The sequence below is a fragment of the Rattus norvegicus genome, chromosome 1 (assembly GCF_036323735.1).
Source record: "Rattus norvegicus strain BN/NHsdMcwi chromosome 1, GRCr8, whole genome shotgun sequence".
In the NCBI taxonomy this organism is placed as follows: Eukaryota; Metazoa; Chordata; class Mammalia; order Rodentia; family Muridae; genus Rattus; species Rattus norvegicus.
The window spans coordinates 231402971-231424944 of NC_086019.1; the positions used below are offsets into that span (position 1 = coordinate 231402971).

The window sequence follows — 21974 nt, forward strand, 5'->3', positions numbered from 1 at the left end:
GAGGGGGGTTGGGGGGAGCAGCGCATGCCACACTGTAAGGCCAGGCACAGTGGCAGTCACAGAACGGAGAAGGCTGAGGCAGTAGGCCTTGGAGGTTGGCCTGGGTTACACAATAAGATCTTATTTTTAAAACAACCACAGAGGATGGGGCATGGTGGCACTTTTGAGGCAGAGGTAGAAGCAGAAGCAGGCAGGTCTCTGAAATCCTGTCTCAAAAAGAAGGAAAAAACAAAACAAAACAAAACAAAACAAACCCCCCCCCCCAGAACTAAGAACTAAAACTTACAAAGTTAGATTCAGATTTCTAAATTAATATTCTATTTCTTAGCTAATATGTTAGACATTATTTGAGAAAAGAAAACCAAGGTCCCATTTCACATCTATATACAGGCAAGGGAGATCAAAATGTCTGCTTTTGGCTATATTATTTGCTCAAAATGGTTTGATTTTAAGAAAAATATTCTAAAACACACTGGAGTTGGACTTTGTATTTTGAAATAGTCTTATTCGAGGTGAACTTTATTTTTTTCCCCTCTTTGTTTTTCTTACACTGGGAGGGAGCTGGGAGAGTCAGTAAACGCAGACAGTAGTTCGGAGAGTTCTCACGACCCCAGTTTTATTAGCCAGGGACCAGGACTTTCTAAATGTGCCCGTGTTTGATTGAGTACACAAGTTGCCCGATTTAGCCATGTTACTCATGATTGCTTCTTTCTTTGTGATTTTTCTACGGAAATTTCCTTCTCTTTGGTCTTGTTAGACGTAGCCCACCTCCATCTCTATCTGAATGGCATTCTCCAACCCGAAAAGCATGCTGGGAACCTGGGTCAGCGAAAATGGGCTTCCCCAAGCCTCAGGCCGGCTGGAAGCCTGTGGTTTCGCAGAGAATACTTGGGTAGGCGCTGCTTCCGCTGTAGTCTGATTTCACCACCTATGTCCCTGTTTCCTAAAGTAACTCCTCTTCGTTGATCATTGCTAGAGAACATCACTGGAGGAAGTCAGAGGGAAAGAGAGAAGCTGAAGCCTGTTTATGCTTCCCCTGAGCTTGTTATTGGCTGCAGTCCTTTGGAGGTTTGCTTAAAGTGGTAAGCCAACAGCAAGTGGATTAAGTCACCGCGTTTAGCTTTGGGACTCTCCTGAGTTTGGGTCACATGGCTCATTACGACTTTCTGTGGCCAGATTGAATTGGAGAAGGGCTCCGGGACTCACAAATGAGCTAAGAAATGAGGGGGATCTCCCTGCTTCCAGCGAAGGCTTAGCTCTCTCCCAGGCAGTCTTATGTTAATACCGTCAGCTCGATAAATAACATTTGTAGACTCAGACCTTAGTCTGGAGGCCAACACTCACATGGCATATCTAATTGTTGAAATGTCTAAGGGAGGCTGGCCCTTTTACAGGCCTAGAAACAGAGGGCAGAAAAGTGGGCTCGCTCCAGGTCACAGGGCTAGAGAGTGAGCCACAGGCTTTTACTTTTTTTTTTTCACTTGATTAAAGATGGTTTTCTAGTTTTTAGCATTCCATTTTCTGGTTAAGGTGTGCATGCACGTGTGTGTGCGTGCATGCACTGGTGCATGTGTGGGTGTCTGTACATGCATGCCTGCGTATGTGTGTGTGTGTGCGTGCATGTCCGTGCACGTATGCCTATTTGTGTGAACGTGGAGATTTTGGATGTTCATACAACTATCTTGCCATTCTTCTTGTCTGTTCACAATTGATTTTAATGATAACTAAGTGGACTAAGGAAGCCGGTTTTCCTTTGCTCTGCAGTCTGTTGAGCAATGTTCACTTTTCCGTTCCAGGGCAGAAGTGATTATCCACACACTGGCGTTTGCTGGCACACTCCTACTTTTGCTAGTCTTTTATGAACCGTGACACATTCCTACCCTTTTGCTACAATAGCTCTAGATTTCTATGTAGAGCTTGTTTTGATATCTTAGTCAGAGAATATGAACCATGGTTTGATGACAGCTCGGGGTCCCTAACACCGCAGATGAGTTACAAGGCTGAACTATTTCTGTAAGAACATGAAGGCATTGAGAGTTCTTCACAGGTTGAATGAAGTGTGCTGTCATTGTGGGCTGAAGTCAGAAGCTAGTCTCCACTAAGAGAGATACTCAGAATCTCGAAACAGTCAAAGAAATGCCACCTACTAACTATCTGTTTTAGGAAAAAACTATCACCATAATTATTTTTGTTAAGCTTTTTTTGTTCTAATTGACTTATGTTAACATACCTTTAAAATCTTTCTCTCTCTCTCTCTCTCCACACACACACACACGTATATATGTGTATGTATATATGAGTGTAGGCACCTCAGCACACATGTGGAAGAGAACCCCAAGGGTCAGTACTTGACTTCTACTTTGATAGACCCGGGGGTGGGGGTGGAGGAAGTCTCTTGTTTTCTACTGTGTGTGGCTAGTTGGTCTGAAAGCATCTAAGGATTTCACATTTCTGCTTCCGGTCTCCCTGCAGGAATCCTTGGATTCCAAGCTTTATATAGGATTTAGGAGTAAGAACTTAGGCTTGTGGGATAAGTTACCCACCCAGCCGCACATGGATTTTTATTATTAATAGGTAAGAACCAATAATTAATAATATATTTTCTCAATTTCGGTGTCTGGAAGATGTAGACAGGGCTTTGGGGTTCTTACTCATTGTTAAGGGTACAAAGTCACCCTTAGAGAAGGTCTGAGCATCGCTTTTCCACTTCATTGTCTTTGCACAGACGCTGGTGTTCAGCACTGAGACTCAGCTCTGATAGTAAGGACACTGGTGACTCTAGCAGGCAAGAGAGGGACAGTAGTGGAGGACACTCAGGAGGGTCAGACTCGGGCTGTGACAGGAGAAAGACAGCAGAGGGGCCCGGACAACAAACTTCTGCCAAGACCACAGAGCACTTGGGCAAGAGTTAACTAACAACTTTGACTTCAATGGCGAGTTCCTAATTCCACATATGAAACTTGTCTTTTTTCAACCTAAACAGGCTTGCATTTGGCTGAAAATTGCCTTAGGGACATCTCGGGATTTGTTTATTATTTCTTTTGTTTGTTTGTTTTTGAGACAAGGTCTCTCTATGTAGCTCTGGCTGTCCTGGAACTCACTATGTTGCCCAGGTTGGCCTTGAAGTCACAGAAATCTGTCTAATTTGTCCCAAAGGCTGGCATTAAATGTGTGCCCCACCACATCCACCCAGCAGGATTTGTCATCTTGAAAACTAGTTTCCATGGCCCACTCCTCCCTTTTGAGACATAAACTCTTGAGTGTTTCTTTGGCTAAACCAATAGTTCTCAACCATCCTAATGCTGCGGCCCTTTAATACAGTTCCTCATGTTGAGTGACTCCCCCAGATCCCCCCACCAAGCGTCAAATTATTTTTGTTGCTACTTCATAACTGTAATTTTGCACTGTTACAAATGTAAATATCTGTGTTTTCTAATGGTCTTAGGGGGCCCCTCTGAAAGGGTTATTCAACCCCCAAAGAAGTCTCGACCCACAAGTTGAGAACCATTGGGCAAAACCATGTCTCATGACAGGCATCTGGGCCCATACTGCCACTCAGCTCTCCCCACATCACTTTCAGCTTATCATGCCTTTCCTGACCATGCCCCCATCTTGATTTCCACCCCCAGACCTTTGCACATATTCTTTCCTCTCCTTGAGATGTCTTTCCTGTCTTCCTGTTGTCTCTGCAGGACTTTAACATCTTTTTCTTCCTAAAACTCTTTTTGGGGAAGACCTGGTCTTATTTTTCTTGAAAACATATCAGCCACAGGCAGGTGATCTGGGCAAAGGATTTCAGAGAGGTTTAGTCAAGAGCTTATAGATTTTGGCTGTAGGATTTTGTAGACATTTTTGCCTAGAGGAGTGGGACGAGTGGATGTAAGAAGACGAAACACCGACAGAAGAAGAAGAAAAGAAAAAAAGGAATGAAGAAGGTTCTTGAAGACTGAGGACCGATGCTCCTTTTGTGGGGGTCAGGGTCTTTCGTCCTCATGAGGATTCTTCCTGAAGCATTAGAGCGTCATGTAGCCGTTATCGACAGTACGAGGTTTTGTTGCGAAGTGCCAAGTTTACCAATTAAATTCTTTTTGAAACTGTGGCGGGTGGTGAAAATTTCACCTATTCATTGTAGTGCTCACAACCAATGACTCAAAGAGTTCAGAGCTGCTGGAATCCAAGAGCAAAGAGTGTATGAGGTGGGGTGGGTGAGAAGCAAAGCTATAGGGCAGAGACAGAGGCCACATCACAAGCAGACATGGGAGCTGGGCTAAGGGCTTTGCAGTCAAGGAAATCTAGGGAAGTTTCCATCTCCCAGACAGAATGATAATTATTTTTAGTGTGCAATGGTTTTAATGGGAAATTAGGAAGAGTAGAACTGTATTTCAGACTCATTCTTCTGGCTGCACTGGAGAGAGACTGACACAACTAGGCACAAACAGACTTTTATGGAGGGCTATGGTTATATTTTATGCAAAAAATTAACAACCCAAATTATGCCCACAGTGGCCTCATGCAGGAAGGGAGTGGCCTCATGCAGGAAGGGAGTGGCCTCCTCGTGTTTCTGAGTAAGGCTGCAGGTGTAGGCGAGTGCCTATGTGGGGTGTTGCCAAGGCATGATGGCAATAGCAGTGATATGGGTCCCTGGGTAGGTTGTGGTGTCTGATGGGATGTGGATTCAGGAAAAGAGACAGGCTGTGTGCTGGGAAGCAAGTACATTCAAGTATGAACCTCCTGGGCTCAAGAAATCATGCAGTTGGGTGGGGCCCTTAAATGGGAAGGTTGGAGAAGCAAGGGGAATGTGACAAAGACGTGGCAAGTGACTTTAGGTCCCCAGATGGTAACAGGCCTTGAGGAGTATGGAGACATTACTCAGAGAGAATTGGATAAAGGGAAGAGGCAAAATCCTGGCCGGGATCTAGAAAATGCACATTTAGTGGTAAGATACAGCTGGGGAGGGGTTGGGGATTTAGCTCAGTGGTAGAGCGCTTGCCTAGGAAGCGCAAGGCCCTGGGTTCGGTCCCCAGCTCCAAAAAAAAAAGAACCAAAAAAAAAAAAAAAAAGATACGGCTGGGGAGACACCTAAGGTCACCAAAGAGGAGCATGAGAATCTGAAGGGGCAGTGGGACCCAGAGTCATGAAGGACAGTGCAGAGGTCCTTCACAGAGAATGTCGAATAGTCCCAGTTACTGCAGAGACTTACAAAAAATACAGACTGAAAGCTGTTCAGTAGCTCGGAGGATGCTGATTAACAGTCTCGAAGGGCACATTTCGGGGATCAACAGCCAACTGGAGTGTTGGGGTGAAGGGTGAGGAGAGAAAAGGAAATGAGACAGTCCTAAGTGTGCACCGCTCTCAAGAGAGAAAGGCACGGCAGGAGAGGCAGAGAGATGGGGCACAGAGGGGTCATTTTCAGTTACGCAAGAAGGAGTGGACTTAGGCATGGTGCCGGTTGTCTGTGTGCGACCTCGCTCATCCCTTCCCAAACGCACACAGCGGGGACACTCCATTCCTGCCCGAGATGCTGGCGCTGTAAAGTGAGCTTACATCGGATAAAAGGATCAAATGAAGGAAGTGAAATTTATAAGCCGGACCCGGAATACATCAGCCCACGGGATGTCAGAGGATGGAAGGATGGAATCACCTTTTGCACTCTGTCAGGACTCTGAACGCCACACTGCCGCTAGACAACAGGCGAACATGGGGATGTACTCCCTGTGCACAAGCAGAAGCACAAAGTTAGACTCAGACTCACCTCCTATATCAAGGAAGTACCATACGGACTAGGAAAAGAACTTTAAAGATTTGTGTGAAGTAGGGTTCGGGGTGCAGTTTAGTGAGAGAGCACTTGCCCAGCACGTAAGAGGCTCTAACTTCACTTTCCAGCACTGGGAAAAATGCTCTCTTTACTTAAAAGTTTGCATAAAGTAAAAGAAAAATCCGGGTGCACGCCGATCTCATTTCTTAGTGGTGAGATCTTCTTTAGGAAGAAAAATGATCGAAGGAAATAATTCCACTTACAAAAGTGAAGTCAGGGTGAAGAAACAGCTTAACGGTTGTTCAGGGGCGGAGCTCTGCGTTCAGATCTCCAGCACTGGCATAGAAGCTGGGCACTGCTGTCTGTAACCCAGCGCTGGGCGGAGGGGTGCTCTAAAGAAGAGCATCCTGGGCCTTGCCAGTCAGCAGTACAGCCCACTGGGGACTCTAAGTGAGAGATCTTGTCTAAAAATGGTGGCGAGTGATAAATGAAGACATCTGATGCTTACTTCTGGCCTCTGGCCTCTCAAAAGCGTGTGTACACATATGTGCACATCTACCTATACACCATGAACATATACCCACACTAAAAGAAAATAAATGTAGGAATAGAAGTGAAATACTTGGGCCTGGAGATGTAGCTCAGTAGTGCTTGCCTAGCCTGTGTGATGATACCCTGGGTTCAATAACAAGCATCAAAAGGCAAAGACAAAACCAAACGAGTGGAGAAATCAAACTCCAAACCAGGAACATACTGACCACCAGGGACACCTCTATGCTGAAAACACAAAACCTTGTTGAAGGCAGTGAACGAAGTCCAGAATAAAAGGGCATCCCACTTTCATGGAACGGAAGACATAGTACTATTAAGATAGCAGAGCTTCCCAGACTAAGCCACAGAATCAACAAGACCCTGAATTCTGCTTTCCTTTTGAAAACCTAAGCTGACAAGATGATTATTAAGGTCATGTAGAAATGCTAAGGGGCCTGGCTAGCATGGACGAGCAGGGGAAGAACTGGTTGAAGACTCAGGATTCTTGAATGTAAAATATACAGCTGATATGCAAGCGTGTGGGGCTGGGAGGAAGCTGGGAGGAAGCTGGGAGGAAGCTGGGAGGAAGCTGGGAGGAAGCTGGGAGGAAGCTGGGAGGAAGCTGGGAGGAAGGTAGGCATGCTCATCAACAAGACGGAATCAGAGTCCAGAAACAAATCCTTACATCCATGGCTAACTGATGTCCAGCAACGGTACTAGAGTCATCCAAGATGGGCAAAACAGGCTTTCAGCAGTGGTGGGAAAATTGGACACATATAAAAGATGAACCCTCCCCCATACTATGTATGAAAATTAAATAAAAGTGAATCATACATCCAATTGTAAGAAGCAAAATTGTGCAACTATTAAAAGAAAAGATGAACTTGGGAAGGTTGTGCCTTTTTACACCACACCAAATGTGGGAAGAGGGAGGGGAGAGAGAGAGAGAGAGAGAGAGAGAGAGAGAGAGAGAGGGAGAGAGAGAGAGGCAGGCAGAGACAACAGAGAGACAGAGACATAGAGAGAGAGAGGGGCAGAGGCAGAGAGACAGAGACATAGAAACAGAAACAGAGACACAGAGACAGAGACACAGAGAGAGACAGACAGAAAGAGACAGAGAGAAACATAACTATACCCAAATTAAAAGGTTTTGTTCTTCAAATAACACTAGCAAGAATATCAAATGACAACTTAACAACATAGAACATTTGTAAATCTCATTTCCGACTACAGACTTGTATCTAGAATATATAAAGAACTTCAAAAGTTCAATGATGACACACAAGCAACCGAAGTAAAAATTGGCCAAGAATCTGAGTAAACAAATACTCTTTCTCAAAGAGAATACAAATGCCCAGTGATCAAATGAGAAGATGTTTAACACCATTTGTCATTAGAAAGACACAAATCAAAAGCATAAGGAGCTACAACTCCACACACACCAATATGGCGGAGATGAGCAAGAACCAGCAAGCCGTTGGTGAGGAGGTGGAGAACGATGCCCACAATTGTTGTTAATGGGAGAGTGACAAGGTGCAGATGCTTGGGAAAAGTTTGCAGTTATCATGTGATCCTGCAATTTCACTTTCAGGAACGCATACAAGAGAATGAAAATGTGCCTCTATATAAACGCTTATGCATGAATGCTCTCTCATAGCAACATTCTTCATAATAGCCAGAAAGATGGGAATTTGTTGCCTGGAGTTATCTGTATTTTGATGCTAATTCCACTGCCCCCAGGACAGCTGCCTAGTCAGGTACTCAGAACTCAGGTGACTTCACCAGAACCTTCTCCCCAATGAATTTGTAAAATACAGGTGAGGGGGCTACAGGATAGAAGGAGGCCTGTGATTGGAGGAGAAGGAAGGATGGGCGGGAGAGAAGTTTGAAGGAAGAGGAGGAGACTGGAACGGAGAGGAGAAGAGACAGGAGGGGGAGAGAGAGAAGCTGTGGCAGGAGAATATGGTGGGTGACGTTAAGATTCCGCTCTGTGTATTTACAGGTTGTTATTAATGTTCTTAAGGGATGGATGGAACTGGGATTTATATGTTTAGTGAACAATCATATCTTATCAATTGGATCTAAGGTTATTGTGTTGTGTGTTATTTTATGTGATGGTTTGAGTGTAGGAAAGTATGCGGCGGCTGGAGACTCTGGGCCGCTGCCACGGAGATGGGATGTGTTTCCGCCAAGATATCTAGCGGACATCTTGGGGCACCGTGGTGCAGAACCTAGCGAGGAAAAAGACAGTGATACTTTTTTTTTATTTTTTATATTTTTACAACAACAGGAATTAGCTATCAATTGTGTGGCATTAAAGGGCCACGTCCTTTGGAAACTTTATAAAGTACTGACTCGGCAGGAAGAGAGGCAGAAAATCTTGGAGGATATGAACCACAAGCCTGAGCGCCAGAGGCCTGCAGTCTGAACAAGCACAGCTTTATGGTCCATCTTGGGTCAGGGAAACCTTGGGCAGAAAATGTAATTTATAGGGTGGTCTCAATTTGACAGTAAGTTTTAAGAGGTCATTGAAACGGCCAACTGTATATAAAAGCTGGTCTTGGAAAAATAAGGTGAAGGTTTATATAAACTTGGAGCTTATGTAAATCATCTGGAAAAATGATAAACACCCAGCATACGCGGTCAAATATTACGTAGGCTGATCCTCAAAGGAGTTGTAAATGGCCGACAAACCATGAGAAATGCTTGAACCTAACCAATACTTGAGAAAATAAAACTATCAAGTAACATTTTCTACGCATCAAAACAGCATGATTTAAAGGGCCTACTGCAGGCTGAGGGCTGCCTTTGGTTCCTCTGCAGTTCTGTACATTTAATATCCCACTTGCACATTTTGAACTCTGTCCCAAGTAAATAATCCCGATTTAGACATAGAGTTTATTTGAAACTATGTTCATAAATATTAGCAAGAGATAAGAGAAGGAGAAATGATTTAAATGCCCCAAACTGAGAGAATGGCTAGAAGATTATGGCTCAACCCTATAATTTTCATGCTGCATTTCAGTTTCAAATGATGTCTAGAATATTCAAGGATCTGAGAAACGAATTATAATGATATGCAAAAGCCAGAGGGCGGAGCCTAAAAGGAGTCAACATTATGGTATGTGTGGTGCCAAGGCAAACCCAGGGCTTGCACACAGCAGTCCCGTGCTTTGCTGGACACCAGCTTTATAGAAATGCACAAAGCACAGAAAAAAACCAGGAGGAAGAACGCCAGCATCTTAGTACTAAGGAGGTCTGCGTGCAGGGCTTCTAAGTAATTATCATGGCTTCCTTTGGATTTCCAAACTGCAGCAAACATTATAGGAAAAATGTATTGGTTACTAATGGCATAATTGATTTTGGGGCTAACCTATGATGATTTGTGTTATAAAGTTGAACTATAGAATAATCAAATGATAAATAACAATTAGATGTGTGTCTGCTTATTCTCCACTTTCCACACAGTTTGAACACTGAGACTTTGCCCATTGCTAGCTTCCCTCAAGAATACAGAAAAGGAGATGGTGTGATTCAAAAATAATAGCTATTAGCTTTGGGCTTAGTTTGTTCTATTTACTTAACTGCTTATGGTTTAAAGTCAGGGCACAGGTTTGGGAACTTTCTCTTTTTTTATTTTTGCAGAGCTTGGATCAGTCTGGGGTCCCTGTGCATGCTGGAAAGCACCAGATCTGAGCTACATCTATATGGGTTTTCTTGGATTTTTTTTTTAATGTAGAAATCTTTAATCTGTAGATTTGATGTTGAGTTCTGCTTTTGTAGCTGCCCACCATTTGTGGAACATGTGTGTCTAATTTCTTTCCTTTTGACACAGGATCTCACTGTACACCCTAGACTGGTCTGGGGACTCCCAATCCTCCTGCCTCATCTTCTCTCAAGTGCTGGGATTATAGGTATGTGCCACTCTGCCTGATGGTATGTGTGTGTTCACTGGTCACTAAGTTTTTAATCTCTTTTCTCTTTGATTTCTTCTTTGAGCTATTGGTGCCAATGGCCAGATAGAAATAAGTCTGCATTTCAACAGCTAACTGTACATAGTATGTGTGTGACCATATGGAGACCAAAGGACTGATGTGTCTTCCTCAATTCCTCTCCACCCTATGTATGTATGTATGTGTGTATATATGTATGTATGTGTGTGTGTGTATGTGTGTGTATGTATGTGTATGTGTATGTATGTATGTATGTATGTATGTATGTATGTATTTTGAGGAAGGGCCTCCCACTGAACATGGTGCTGATGGAAGCTCCAGCAATCTGTCTGTCTGTAACTCACCAGTGCAAAGCTTATACTGTATGTCACACGGGAGCTAAAAAGGTCTGAGCTCAGGTCTTCCTGCTTTCATATCATTTCACTGACTGAGCATCTCCCCAAACCTCAGCTTGTATTTTCTTTTAATATAAAAATGGGATAATAATTATGGCACCATTAAATCATGACATTTAACCACAATTAGTCATTACTGCCACTGCAGTAAGAAAAAATAAAATCCCCATTCTTCCAACAAAAACTTTCCACAGATATATGGCGACATTAGTCACAAGGGCGACAAACAAGAAAGTTTAATACTCTTACCTTGAATTTTCTTGAAAACTCTGGAATTCATAAACTTTAAAAATCTATCTGCATAAAAACTTGGTCTATGAACTGAAACGGTGTCCTGGAAAATAGAGAGAGAGATGCCAGGTTTGCCTCTTGGAGTTCATCGGTAGTTGGAAAAAGCCCTGCTAGTCAAGGTCTGAAATAAAGCATGGCGAAGGATTAGAAGGACCAGAAGGCTAGGGCTATGAGGGCAGCCAGCAAGACCCAGTGAGAGCACAGAGTCTATGCAAGCAGCACGAAACGAGCATGAAGGGATGGCGGAGACAGCCACGAGACTAATCCATAACTGAAAATTGTCCGTCCTGTCAACACCACCAGGTCATGGGGACACTTACGTGCTCTAACAGACAACTAGCAAACCAAGTGCCATCTGGGATGAAGGCTGGCGGCACTTGTAGTGACTACACCATTTAAAAGAGGCATCTGCACTTTTAGCCTGGAACATGGGCAACTTTGCAAAGGCCAGTTAAGAAGGGCACAGTTCTTGGTTACACTGGAAAGAACAGAAACACACAGAGCACCCTAGTTTAAGAGTGACATTTAAATCAGCGTGGTTTCATCACTGGGTAACAAGGCAAGACGACTGCCTGAGATCCCACTGCGGTAGCTACTGACCACATGGGACTGGATTGAATGAAAGGGTCAGGTTCCTCTCATGGCTGACAGGTCATTTTATTACAGTGCAGAGAACAGAATGGATGAAGAAACAGACTCTCTATGTTCAGCTGGTAGATGCTCTCTTTCTGAATGTAGGTTTCTGGAACGTGAAATTTCTGAAAGGTCAAGTGTTGACACTACAAAGGGTCTGCTGTGGGGTTCAAGGAGTACTGAGCCAGAAGTCATGAGACCTGCATGTAGGGTGCAGTCTAGTTTTAACAGGCTGTGTGATGCTGGGAAGAAGAGACAGCGTCTTGGGGTTTCCTATGTATGACTTTGCTGTCCTATGAATTGATCCTAATTAGAAACTTCCCATCAGATGTTTCTAATCCTAGTGAGAAGCATTCTTTTTTTTTTTTTTTTTTTTTTTTGTTCTTTTTTTCGGAGCTAGGGACCGAACCCAGGGCCTTGCGCTTCCTAGGTAAGCGCTCTACCACTGAGCTAAATCCCCAGCCCCAGCATTCTTATCCTAACCAGAAACATCTGCACTATCTTGTACACACTGTCCTAGGAGCTGATGAGCTCCCAGTTGGAAACAACTGACATTCTGCATTGGGCATTTAAAAGGGTGCAGCGTTCCAGTTACACTAGGAAGGCTGAGTAGACCCTTGGGGAGCTGGAGATGTGGCTTGACAATTGTTTCTGCTGTGACGTGTGCTCTTCCGATGGTACTGGTAGCTACGTGGAGAGTTTCTCATAACAGGTGCTATGACTTAGAAATATTGATAGGGAGTGAGGAGGATCCATGGCTGACTGGCATTCAGTGCTTTAATGGGCCTCTATTACTGTTATCCTTGGTCTGAAAAAAAAAACCCATCTAAATAAGAAACAAAGCTGTAGACAAATGAAAGTAAGTCTTGGTTATCGCTTACAGTTATTATGTATAATTTCTTAGCACCAGATGAAAGATCAGAAGACATACTTACAATGCTAACTTGAGACTGAATTATTGACCTGGTAATGGGATAAACGTGTCTTTGAAAACACCAAGTGACCTTAGGGTACTTGGCATTTACCCTCTGCATTCAAGGTGCTGCGAGGGTCTCTTTCTCAGCTGGGAGACCTCACATTAACTGACCTTGATTTTTTTTCATAAGAGAGATCCTTGATTTGAATGAACCTGTGGCTGATTCCTAGAAACAACTCTGTGAGCTCATAATTTAATGTTATATTCCGATGGTAGCCTGTCGTCAGCCCATAGTTCTTTTTCATGCTGAAAGGTTATTGATAATATTCTTCGGGGTTGAAAACGGGATATTCCTTTACAGAAGGGAGGAGAACAGCATCTATCACTTATCTTCCTTCAAAGGGGGGCGTCTCTTCAAATCTTAAAGGGAAGTGTGCAATCAAGTCTTTGACCATTAGACTCTGAGAAAGGGTCACAGTCATCAACAAGAGAGGCTCAGTCTGTCCGCAGCAGAGGGTTTCAATCGAACATCTGGGTATGAGTGTGTGTGTGTGTATGAGAGAGAAGCGAGGAGGGAGCTTGCCCTCTCTAGCTGATGTTTTCTTTCCTGCCAATCGTCATATATGAATATGTTGATAATATGGACTGAAAAGAAGGTTTAATGGCTAAGAGCACACACTGCTCTTGCAGAGAACCCAAGGTTGGTTCCCAGCACCCACATCAGGTAGGTGCTGTAACTCCAGCTCTGGGAGACCTGATGCTTCTAACCCCCATGGGGACAGGACTCAGGTGACAATGGACTTACACATAGGAGCAAATATAGAGACAATTAAAAATAATAAAAATAAATCTTTAAGAAAGTTCACTGCATTTGTAAATACATTCCATCTCAACCCCTTTTCAGTCTCTATGTCCTTGTCATGTGTTAGACATTGAGTTGCACTTAACATTCAATATCACACATCATCCTGCCAGCAGGTAAACCCTGGGCCCTCAGTGATGAGAAAACTGGTTGCTTTCTCATGTGGCCAGTCAAGTAGGAACCTGGTTCAAATCCAGGGCTGTTCACCATCATAGTTAGAGTTCAACAATCTTCTTGAGCTCAGTCTTCATTTCAAAGGCCCCAATCTTCTCAGAGCCTTTGAAAAAGACCCCTCTACCTCACAGAGGTGACTTTCGTATGCTACAGAGAAGCAATCACAGTTTTGCTTTCTGAACAACTACCTGGCTGTTGGGCTGGACATCATTTATTTGAACAGCTGTCCAAATGTATGTGGTCTTGTTCTCAGACTCAAACCAATTTCCCAGCCTCGGACTCTGAGCATGCAAAGCTCCCTGCTCTCCTCTGAGTCTAGTGACAGTCCCAACTGGACTAGAAATGTCTCCAGCCTAACAAAGCATGGGTCACTCACCCCATCATACACAAGAGCTTTCCAGGAGTGTTCTAACTTCTTCATTAACCTAAAAAGTAAACAGACGGGAGAATGCCACTGTGAAGGTAGAACTGCTCTCATTCAGTACATTCAGAAATAAGGAAAGACCGTCTCCCCAAATCTCTCACCTATATGATTGGAGAATATCAATAATGCCCATGAATAGAAGCAGCTTTTCTCCCTTATGGCTTTTAGCTGGAATGCCTCCCATTCTGTGGATACAGCAAAGAGGGGAAGACACTTTATAACATGAGTACAGAGGGTTAAATTCATTACTAATCACACACTGAAAACATTAAGAATTCTAGACTACCTCTTCCTTTATTGCCATAAACTTTTCATCACTTTAAAGGCTAATAACTCCAGGGCTGTCAAATCTAGGATGAGCTGGGTGGAAAGAATGTCATTACAAACCCGCTTCTGTTTAAAAGTTAGGAGCAGAGAAAGATTTTTAGAGCAGTATAAAATATTGCTTTTTATAAAAGGCAATACTAGGCTTGCAGAAGAGTGCCTGTCTAGCATGCCTGATGCCTTGGGTTTGATCTCGAGTGCTATGTAAAATCACATGCATGGTGGCAGATTCGGAAGGCAGAGGCAGGAGAATTAGGGGTTCAAAGCCATTCTTGTCTATATAGAAAGTTTAAGGTCATCAAGTAGTACCTGAATCCATATACACACACGCGCGCATATATATATATATATACATATATATATATATACATACATACATATATATATTCATCTTATATTTACTGTAAAATTGAGAAAATACATAAGATGTGGTCTGGTGGTGCACACCTTTTATCCCACACTGGGAAGACAGGCAGGTGGATCTCTATGTTCAAGGCCAGTCTGGTCTGCAGAGTGAGTTCCAAGATAGTTACATAATAGAGAGACCCTGTCTCAAAACACCACCACTACCATCAACAACAACAAAGAAAATCATATAGAAGAAAAATTATGTGTAAAAATATAAATTCTACTTTTGAGATATGTTTTTGCAGGGCGTGTGTACATGTATGTATTAATCTGAAGAGATTATTGGGTTTAGCAGTTTTACAACTTGAACTGTACATTTTTCTAATGTGGAATCTTTCCTCACATCAATAGTTGGGTAGCATTTCACGACATAGATATAGAATATAATTTGTTCAATGGGTTACTGAATTATTTAGCCAGAATTGCAAGCGAAGATCTGAACAAAGACAGTGTTAGTTTCCTCTATGAAAGATAAATGGGCACGTGGCTTAGTCATTGCCAGAGAATCCTAGAAAGCAGTGATTAAGGCCTTAGGAAATGCTCTCTCTCTTTTGTCTCCTTGCTCTGCAGGTTTACAGGTAAGGAGTCAACTATCGCGAACACCTTTTGCAGCAGTAATGGCTTCTACTGTCAAATATGCACTCTACATATGCAAATGAAGAAAGCCTGCAGTCACTAACCCATCTGTCTGAGGAGAGGAACAACAGCCGCCAGGGTGAGAGGGAGAGCAACAGAATCCCCTCACACAGGTACAAAGCTCTGAAGTGGCAACATCATTGCTACCAAGTGTTTACTTAAGTAGATGCTTATTCAAATCTAGAGTCGACTCTTGCCTCTTCTGGGAGATGTTTTGAATGTGTGTAGCAAATGAGAGGAAAAGAAAAGAAACTATCTCAAACCAGAAACCACGTGGGTGGAAGATTGATACACACTTGAGAAATTGCCATTCTTCGAGGAGGAGGAGGAGGAGGAGGAGGAGGAGGAGGAGGAGCAGCAGCAGCAGCAGCAGCAGCAGCAGCAGCAGCAGCAGCAGCAGCAGCAGCAGCAGCAGCAGCAGCAGCAGCAGCAGCAGCAGCAGCAGCAGCAGCAGCTGGTCAAGTCATTTACCTCCAACCAGGAATCTATCCCAGCGTGCCATAAGGTGCTTGTATTGACTACCCAGTGACTGGTGTCCCCGAGATCAGATGGGTGTGTGGTAGCACTTACGTGTCTGGGTTCTCTGCAATGATCCCATCTGCGGACTTGCCTGGACCCTGGATGGACTCCATGGCTGTGGAGTAGAGGACTTTCTGCATCCCCGGCCGCTTTGCGTCGGGTGCATTTTGGAGGGGCTCCTCTTCTTTGTCTTTGAGGGAATGGTCCAAGATGTGGATACCCAGCAAAAGGCTGTAGTCCATGATCTTGAAGCTTTCCAGCACCTGAGGAAGGAAAAGACCCAGGAGGTCAGTCAATCCAAAAAGCCTGCCTGGGAGTCTAAGTGCCCTGGCATGGCACACGCCACACCCTGTCTATTGAGAGGCAGATAGGTGAAACGTCAAAACCAAAACACTCCTAGTTACTGGGGGCTACTACAGGAGGGACTGCTGTGGTGGTGGGAGAATGAAGTTTCTCTGCAAATCTCAAGGAAGCACCCCTGCACGTGTTTCACTAACATCGTTTACTGAGTGCTTTTCACACAGCAGGTTCCATGGTCCTCCCCTAGGTTCAACCCTCACAATTGCCCCATGGGCTGGGTATTACTGCGGTCTCTGTTAGGCAGATGAAAAACATGGAGACGGGAGAGTCAGCTCAGTCACGGAAAGCCCATCAGTGACAGATCCACTAGGCAGACTCTGGCCCTAGCTTTCCTAATCAGCACAAGAACAGAGAACCCACAAGCCAGTCTCACAATTGCCCATGCCCTGGCATGCTCTCCACTTTTGCCTGGATTTTATTTTCTGCATCTGAATCTCACTGGTGTAGTCATGGTCTTTTTCAAAGCCCGTCTTTCAGAGTCGCCAGTCATTTCCCCATAGCCGGTCTTCTTAATATATATGAGCTCAACGAATAACAGGGCTTAACGCTTAATTATCTACTCTGTAGGCAGCGGGGAGGTGAAGGAAGTAAAAAATGGTTCAGTGTAGCCAGACAATGGTGCTGTGAGGGAAAATGAGAGAACAGAAGGTTCCGGTGAGCAAGCATCCCTCAGGCTGGCTTTAGAGTGCAGGGAGACCCCTGGACCAGCCTTAGGCAGAAAGTGCCTGGGCAGGAGGCAGGCCTGAAAATGGGTTCTCCTGTATGAGCTTTTCCCTTTTCTCCTAGTGCGAGTGAGTTCTCCAGACCACAGACAGTTGTAATACCTGCCGTTTTCACACAAAGCTGTTCAGGAGACGAAAACACGAAGACCTGATCCTTCTGGTCCTTAACCAATGAGGATAAAATCCCAGAATTCTGCATTCTTCTCATTTTCTCAATGTTTTTCTTTCTTAATTTTTAATTTTTTTTTTGTTCTTTTTTTTTTTCGGAGCTGGGGATCGAACCCAGGGCCTTGCGCTTCCTAGGTAAGCGCTCTACCACTGAGCTAAATCCCCAGCCCCCAATTTTTAATTTTTTTTCTATGTACACTGGTGTTCTGCCTCTATGTAGGTCTGAGTGAGGGTGGCAGATCCCATGGAACTGGAATTATAGGCAGTTGCAAGCTGACATATGGGTGCTGGAAATTGAACCCTGGTCCTCTGCAAGAGCAGCCAGCTCTCTTAACTGCTGAGCCGTCTCTCCAGCCCTCAGCCTGAGTGTTTTTAAAGCAGAGAGTCATGCTATTTGAAGGAGGAGTTGGATGGGAGGGAGAATACTTGTGGACACAACTTCATGGAGGCTAGGTAAGAAAGCCTTAAAAGCGGGATACACAGCTAAACAAAGAATTCTCAGGTGAGGAATATTGAATGGCCGAGAAGCATCTAAAGAAATGTTTAACATCCTTAGTCATCAGGGAAATGCAAATCAAAACAACCCTGAGATTCCACCTCACACCAGTGAGAATGGCTAAGATCAAAAACTCAGGTGACAGCAAATGCTGGCGAGGATGTGGAGAAGGAGGAACACTCCTCCATTTTTGGTGGGATTGCAAACTGGTACAATCATTCTGGAAATCAGTCTGGAGGTTCCTCAGAAAATTGGACATTCCACTACCTGAGGACCCAGCTATACCACTCCTAGACATACACCCAAAAGATGCTCCAACATATAACAAGGACACATGCTCCACTATGTTCACAGCAGCCTTATTTATAATAGCCAGAAGGTGGAAAGAACCTGGATGTCCCTCACCAGAGGAATGGGTACAGAAAATGTGGTACATCTACACAATGGAGTACTACTCAGCTATTAAAAACAATGACTTCATGAAATTCTTAGGCAAATGGATGGAACTAGAAAGCATCATCCTGAGGGAGGTAACCCAATCACAAAAGATCACACATGGTATGCACTTGCTGATAAGTGGATATAAAAGCTCAGAATATCCAAGATACAATTCACAGAACACATGAAGCTTCAAGAAGAAGGAAGAACAAAGTGTGGATGTTTCAGTAGCGCTTAGAAGGGGAAGCAAATATACTCACAGGAGGAGATACAGAGACAGAGTGGGGGGGCAGAGACTAAAGAAAAGGCCATCCGGAGACTGAGCCACCTGGTGATCCAGCCCATGTACAGTCACCAAACCCAGACACTATTGTGGATGCTTGCTGACAGAAGTCTGATACAACTGTCTCCTGGGAGGCTCTTCTAGACAAATATAGAGTCTGACAAATACAGAGGCGATGGTGGCAGCCAACCATTGAACTGAGCACAGGGTCCCCAATGGAAGAGTTAGAGAAAGGACTGAAGAAGCTGAAGGGGTTTGCAACCCCATAGGAACAACAACAATATCAACCAACAAGATCCCCTCAGAGCTCCCAGGGACTAAACCACCTACAAAAGAGTACACATGGAGCTACTGATGGCTCCAGCCACATATGTAGCACAGGATGGCCTTGTTGGGCATCAGTGGGAGGGGAAACCCTTGGTCCTGGGAAGGCTCTATGTCCCAGTGTAGGGGAATGCCAGAGCGGGGGAGTAGGGTGGGGCTGGGTAGGGGAGCACTCTCATAAAAGCAGGGGGAGGGAGGATGGGATAGGGGGTTTCTGGAGGGGAAACTGAGAAAGAGGATAACATTTGAAATGTAAATAAAGAAAATATCCAATAAAAAAAAAGGAAGGCTTCATGAGGTAGGACATGAGTGGTCTCTGATACATGCCGGTTCCCGGGTCTGAGTCATCATTGCCATCAACGCTGACTGAGCACATAATGAACTGTAAACAAGTGTCAGTTTTGCCAGAGAATTCACCCTTCAGGTTTTCTTTGAATAGCCCTAGGGGTGAAACGGAACCTTGTGAATATTACCTAAGCATGCTATCATTGAGCTGGGACCAGAGACTCACCCTTCATCCTCTGAGATGCCAAAGTTATATCTCCAGAGTGTAGACAGACAACAGCTGAGAGTAGAATCATATTATTTGAGAGGCCTGGGGCATAGCAGTTATATTTCCAGAGATCTGGGTATGACTTTATAGTCGTGCAGAACCGGCCTCCCCTAACTAACTGAAACAGGGTGACGTCAGACGGGAGGAGGAAGTTGGAGAGTTGGGTAACGTTGCTGATCACTGGCCCAGGGCAGTCAGTTCTCCATGAAGGCATGCTGCCACTCCAGCCTGACCCTTCCACGGAGCAATGGACACCACGGGAAACAAGACTGCTTTGTGTCAGGACACCAAGGGCTCAGCCTCTGAAAGGAAATACTAACGCAGGCTGGATGTCCTTCACACAGAAACAAAGAGTGTATAGGGCCTCAGTCCTAATTCTCAGCCATACTGACTGAAATTATGGCTTAGGAATAGTCTCCACCCAGACAACCCAAGAATCTCTTCATAACTGCCATGGGCAGATGGTGAATTTCGGCTCATACTTATTAGAGCTTCTTTCTTAGAGATTTTGTTGGCTAAGGAGTTGAGGCTAAAGAGCATAAGTCCTGTGGCCCTGGGTGGGTCTCCTTATCCATAAAATTGTGACAATAACATTGCCTGTTACGTATGGTGCTTGAGAAAATTAAATAAGGCAGCACAGATGAAGTAAACGCTCAGGAAAATTCCTCATATAAAGTAACCACCCAGTTAATTGCTCTCAAGACTCATTATGATAATTCGTTGCGACCCATAACTCATACTAGTTTGAGAAAATACACATACCGCTAGAAACAAACATCTATGGAGTCCCAATTCTGAAGACGAAATTCACTAAAAGTCCAGCAAAACCTCAGATGCATTCCAGCCTGCTCATGGTATGGTTTGGGAGGGGCTGGATTTCTTTTGGGATTTGCATCAACTAAAGATCAAACTGTTACTACTCACATCTTCCCAGTTTGTTACATTAAAAAGTCGTTTCACTAAAGGAACTGATTTATCTGTCAGGAGTGTAACACGCGTGGGCTTTAGGAGTGAGCGATATCTACAACCCCAGTCCAGGCCATCACGCGGGTGCGTATTTATCTCCAGGAAGTCTGTCTGATGTCACTGTGATTGGTGGGTTCTGTCCCCTACTATTCCAAACACAGGCTACCATAGAAACACAGGCACCTTTTCATCTAGCCTGGGCAGTACTTTCCCTCCCCACGGGAGAAAGGAAACAGATCATTCTCAGAGTTACAGAAAATGGGGATCAGGTTGGTATGCAGCACGGCTTTTTACTGACAAAGTGTGATGTTTCCTTCTCGCTCAAGAACCATTTAAAGTCAGGGCTACAACTGGAACGCATAATAAGAGTACAGGGAAATATGTCAGCAGGCTCGGTAAGAGACCGTGCGTGATTCTTGAAAGAGGCTGGAGCGGCAGAACAATGGTCCACATGCTGAGGACGACCTTGCTAAGTCAGCCCATCAGATCGCAGCTCTAGATTCTGTCTATGTGCAACTCAGGTCAAGTTTAGCTACCGCCTTCCTACCGGAGACTCCTAAATTGTTATCTTTGGCCGGTTCTCATTCCTCAACTGTAGCCCGATTATTCCCAGTGGCCTCTGGGTATTTTAAAGCTTCTAAACAGTCCGGAATTGTAACTCTAAACTCTTATTTTATCCCAAAGCAATTCTCCCCCCTCACTTCCCTCTCTCATTTGAAATCAATGTAATGTAAATTCTGGACCCCGGGATGCCTTTCCTTTCATGAGCTGCCCAGTCTTGCAGCTGCTGTTATCAAAACATCCCTCTTCTCTAATCATTCCCTTTCAGCTTCCCTTCTGGGTAGGCTCAGTGACCCACGGGCAGGATAGGTCACATGGCATCCCTAGGCCTCCGCACTTGCCCCTACTTGGTGGCAGTTTCACATCAAAGGTCTTTGCTCTTATGGTCACAGTACCGTCTCCTTCTTTGATACCAGCCCAGATTCACTGCCCGGGCTACTTAAAGGTCTGAGTTACTCCAAAGGGACCTTTGAAGATGGAAGCCATGATGTTTTTCTGTTCACGCTGTTTCTTTTTTTTTTTTTTTTTTTTTTTTTGGTTCTTTTTTTCGGAGCTGGGGACCGAACCCAGGGCCTTGCGCTTCCTAGGTAAGAGCTCTACCACTGAGCTAAATCCCCAGCCCCCACGCTGTTTCTTCTACAGACTTTTTAGTCTCTCAACACAGAGGGGATTTTTGCAGCCTAACTCATATGGTAATTCTACTTAAACTATACTATGAACTGTTTGGAACAAGATTTCCCTCTGAAACCTCAAGCGTGTTATGTGTCCTTTTGTGCCTCAAAGCTCGAGCCCAGGTTGTATCTGCAGTTTTCATATCAGAAGAAGATGCTGGGCTCACCGAAGGCTGGCTCTACTCCATGTTTCCTGCTGTGGAAGGAATGCATTTTGGTCAGGTTTTTAAGTCTACGTGCAAATATAAAGAAAGCACCCAGCAGCAACCCGTCTCTGAAACCACACTTCTGTTATTTAAGCGCAAGCGCTCAGGCCTCGTGATTACCGTGCCTGTGCAAAAATTCTGGTACTCAAAACATTTACTGTGATTGTGCGATGTGTTTTCAGGAAAACAAAGATAAAAGTTCCCCGTGTTTTCAAAGCTACTTACACTATGAGCATTTCGTATGCTCCGTTCCAAGGGAAAATGAAGATGATATTTGAAAACACTGCCATTTATTGTTTAGCATGCACTCAACTAAATGGCAGATAAAAGAGAGGCTGTTTTGCTGTAAAGGAGACTGGGTCTCAGCCTGGGCAGCCTATCCCATTACTCTATAGGAAGCCTGAC

At 44.3% G+C, this 21974-nt stretch overlaps 1 protein-coding gene and 1 long non-coding RNA gene across 9 annotated transcripts in view; one reads left to right on the top strand and one right to left on the bottom strand.

Annotated features, from left to right (window-relative positions):
• The window catches only part of Pip5k1b (phosphatidylinositol-4-phosphate 5-kinase type 1 beta), a 278257-nt gene that overhangs the window by 71135 nt on the left and 185148 nt on the right, over positions 1 to 21974 (bottom strand). For 7 of the 8 annotated variants that reach the window (XM_039080207.2, NM_001012743.1, XM_063264723.1 and 4 more), the window contains 4 exons: positions 15873 to 16084; positions 14036 to 14119; positions 13887 to 13935; positions 10884 to 10968 (listed from right to left, as the gene is read on the bottom strand). In XM_039080207.2, the coding sequence (XP_038936135.1) occupies positions 10884 to 10968; positions 13887 to 13935; positions 14036 to 14119; positions 15873 to 16084 (430 nt within the window). Of the gene's footprint in view, positions 1 to 1517; positions 5713 to 10883; positions 10969 to 13886; positions 13936 to 14035; positions 14120 to 15872; positions 16085 to 21974 lie in introns of those variants that run through there. The other variant, XM_063264732.1, reaches the window with a different exon arrangement.
• On the top strand, positions 948 to 21618 carry LOC134483980 (uncharacterized). Its single transcript, XR_010061226.1, has 2 exons — positions 948 to 1082; positions 15237 to 21618. It is a non-coding gene; the product is annotated as an uncharacterized LOC134483980 (long non-coding RNA).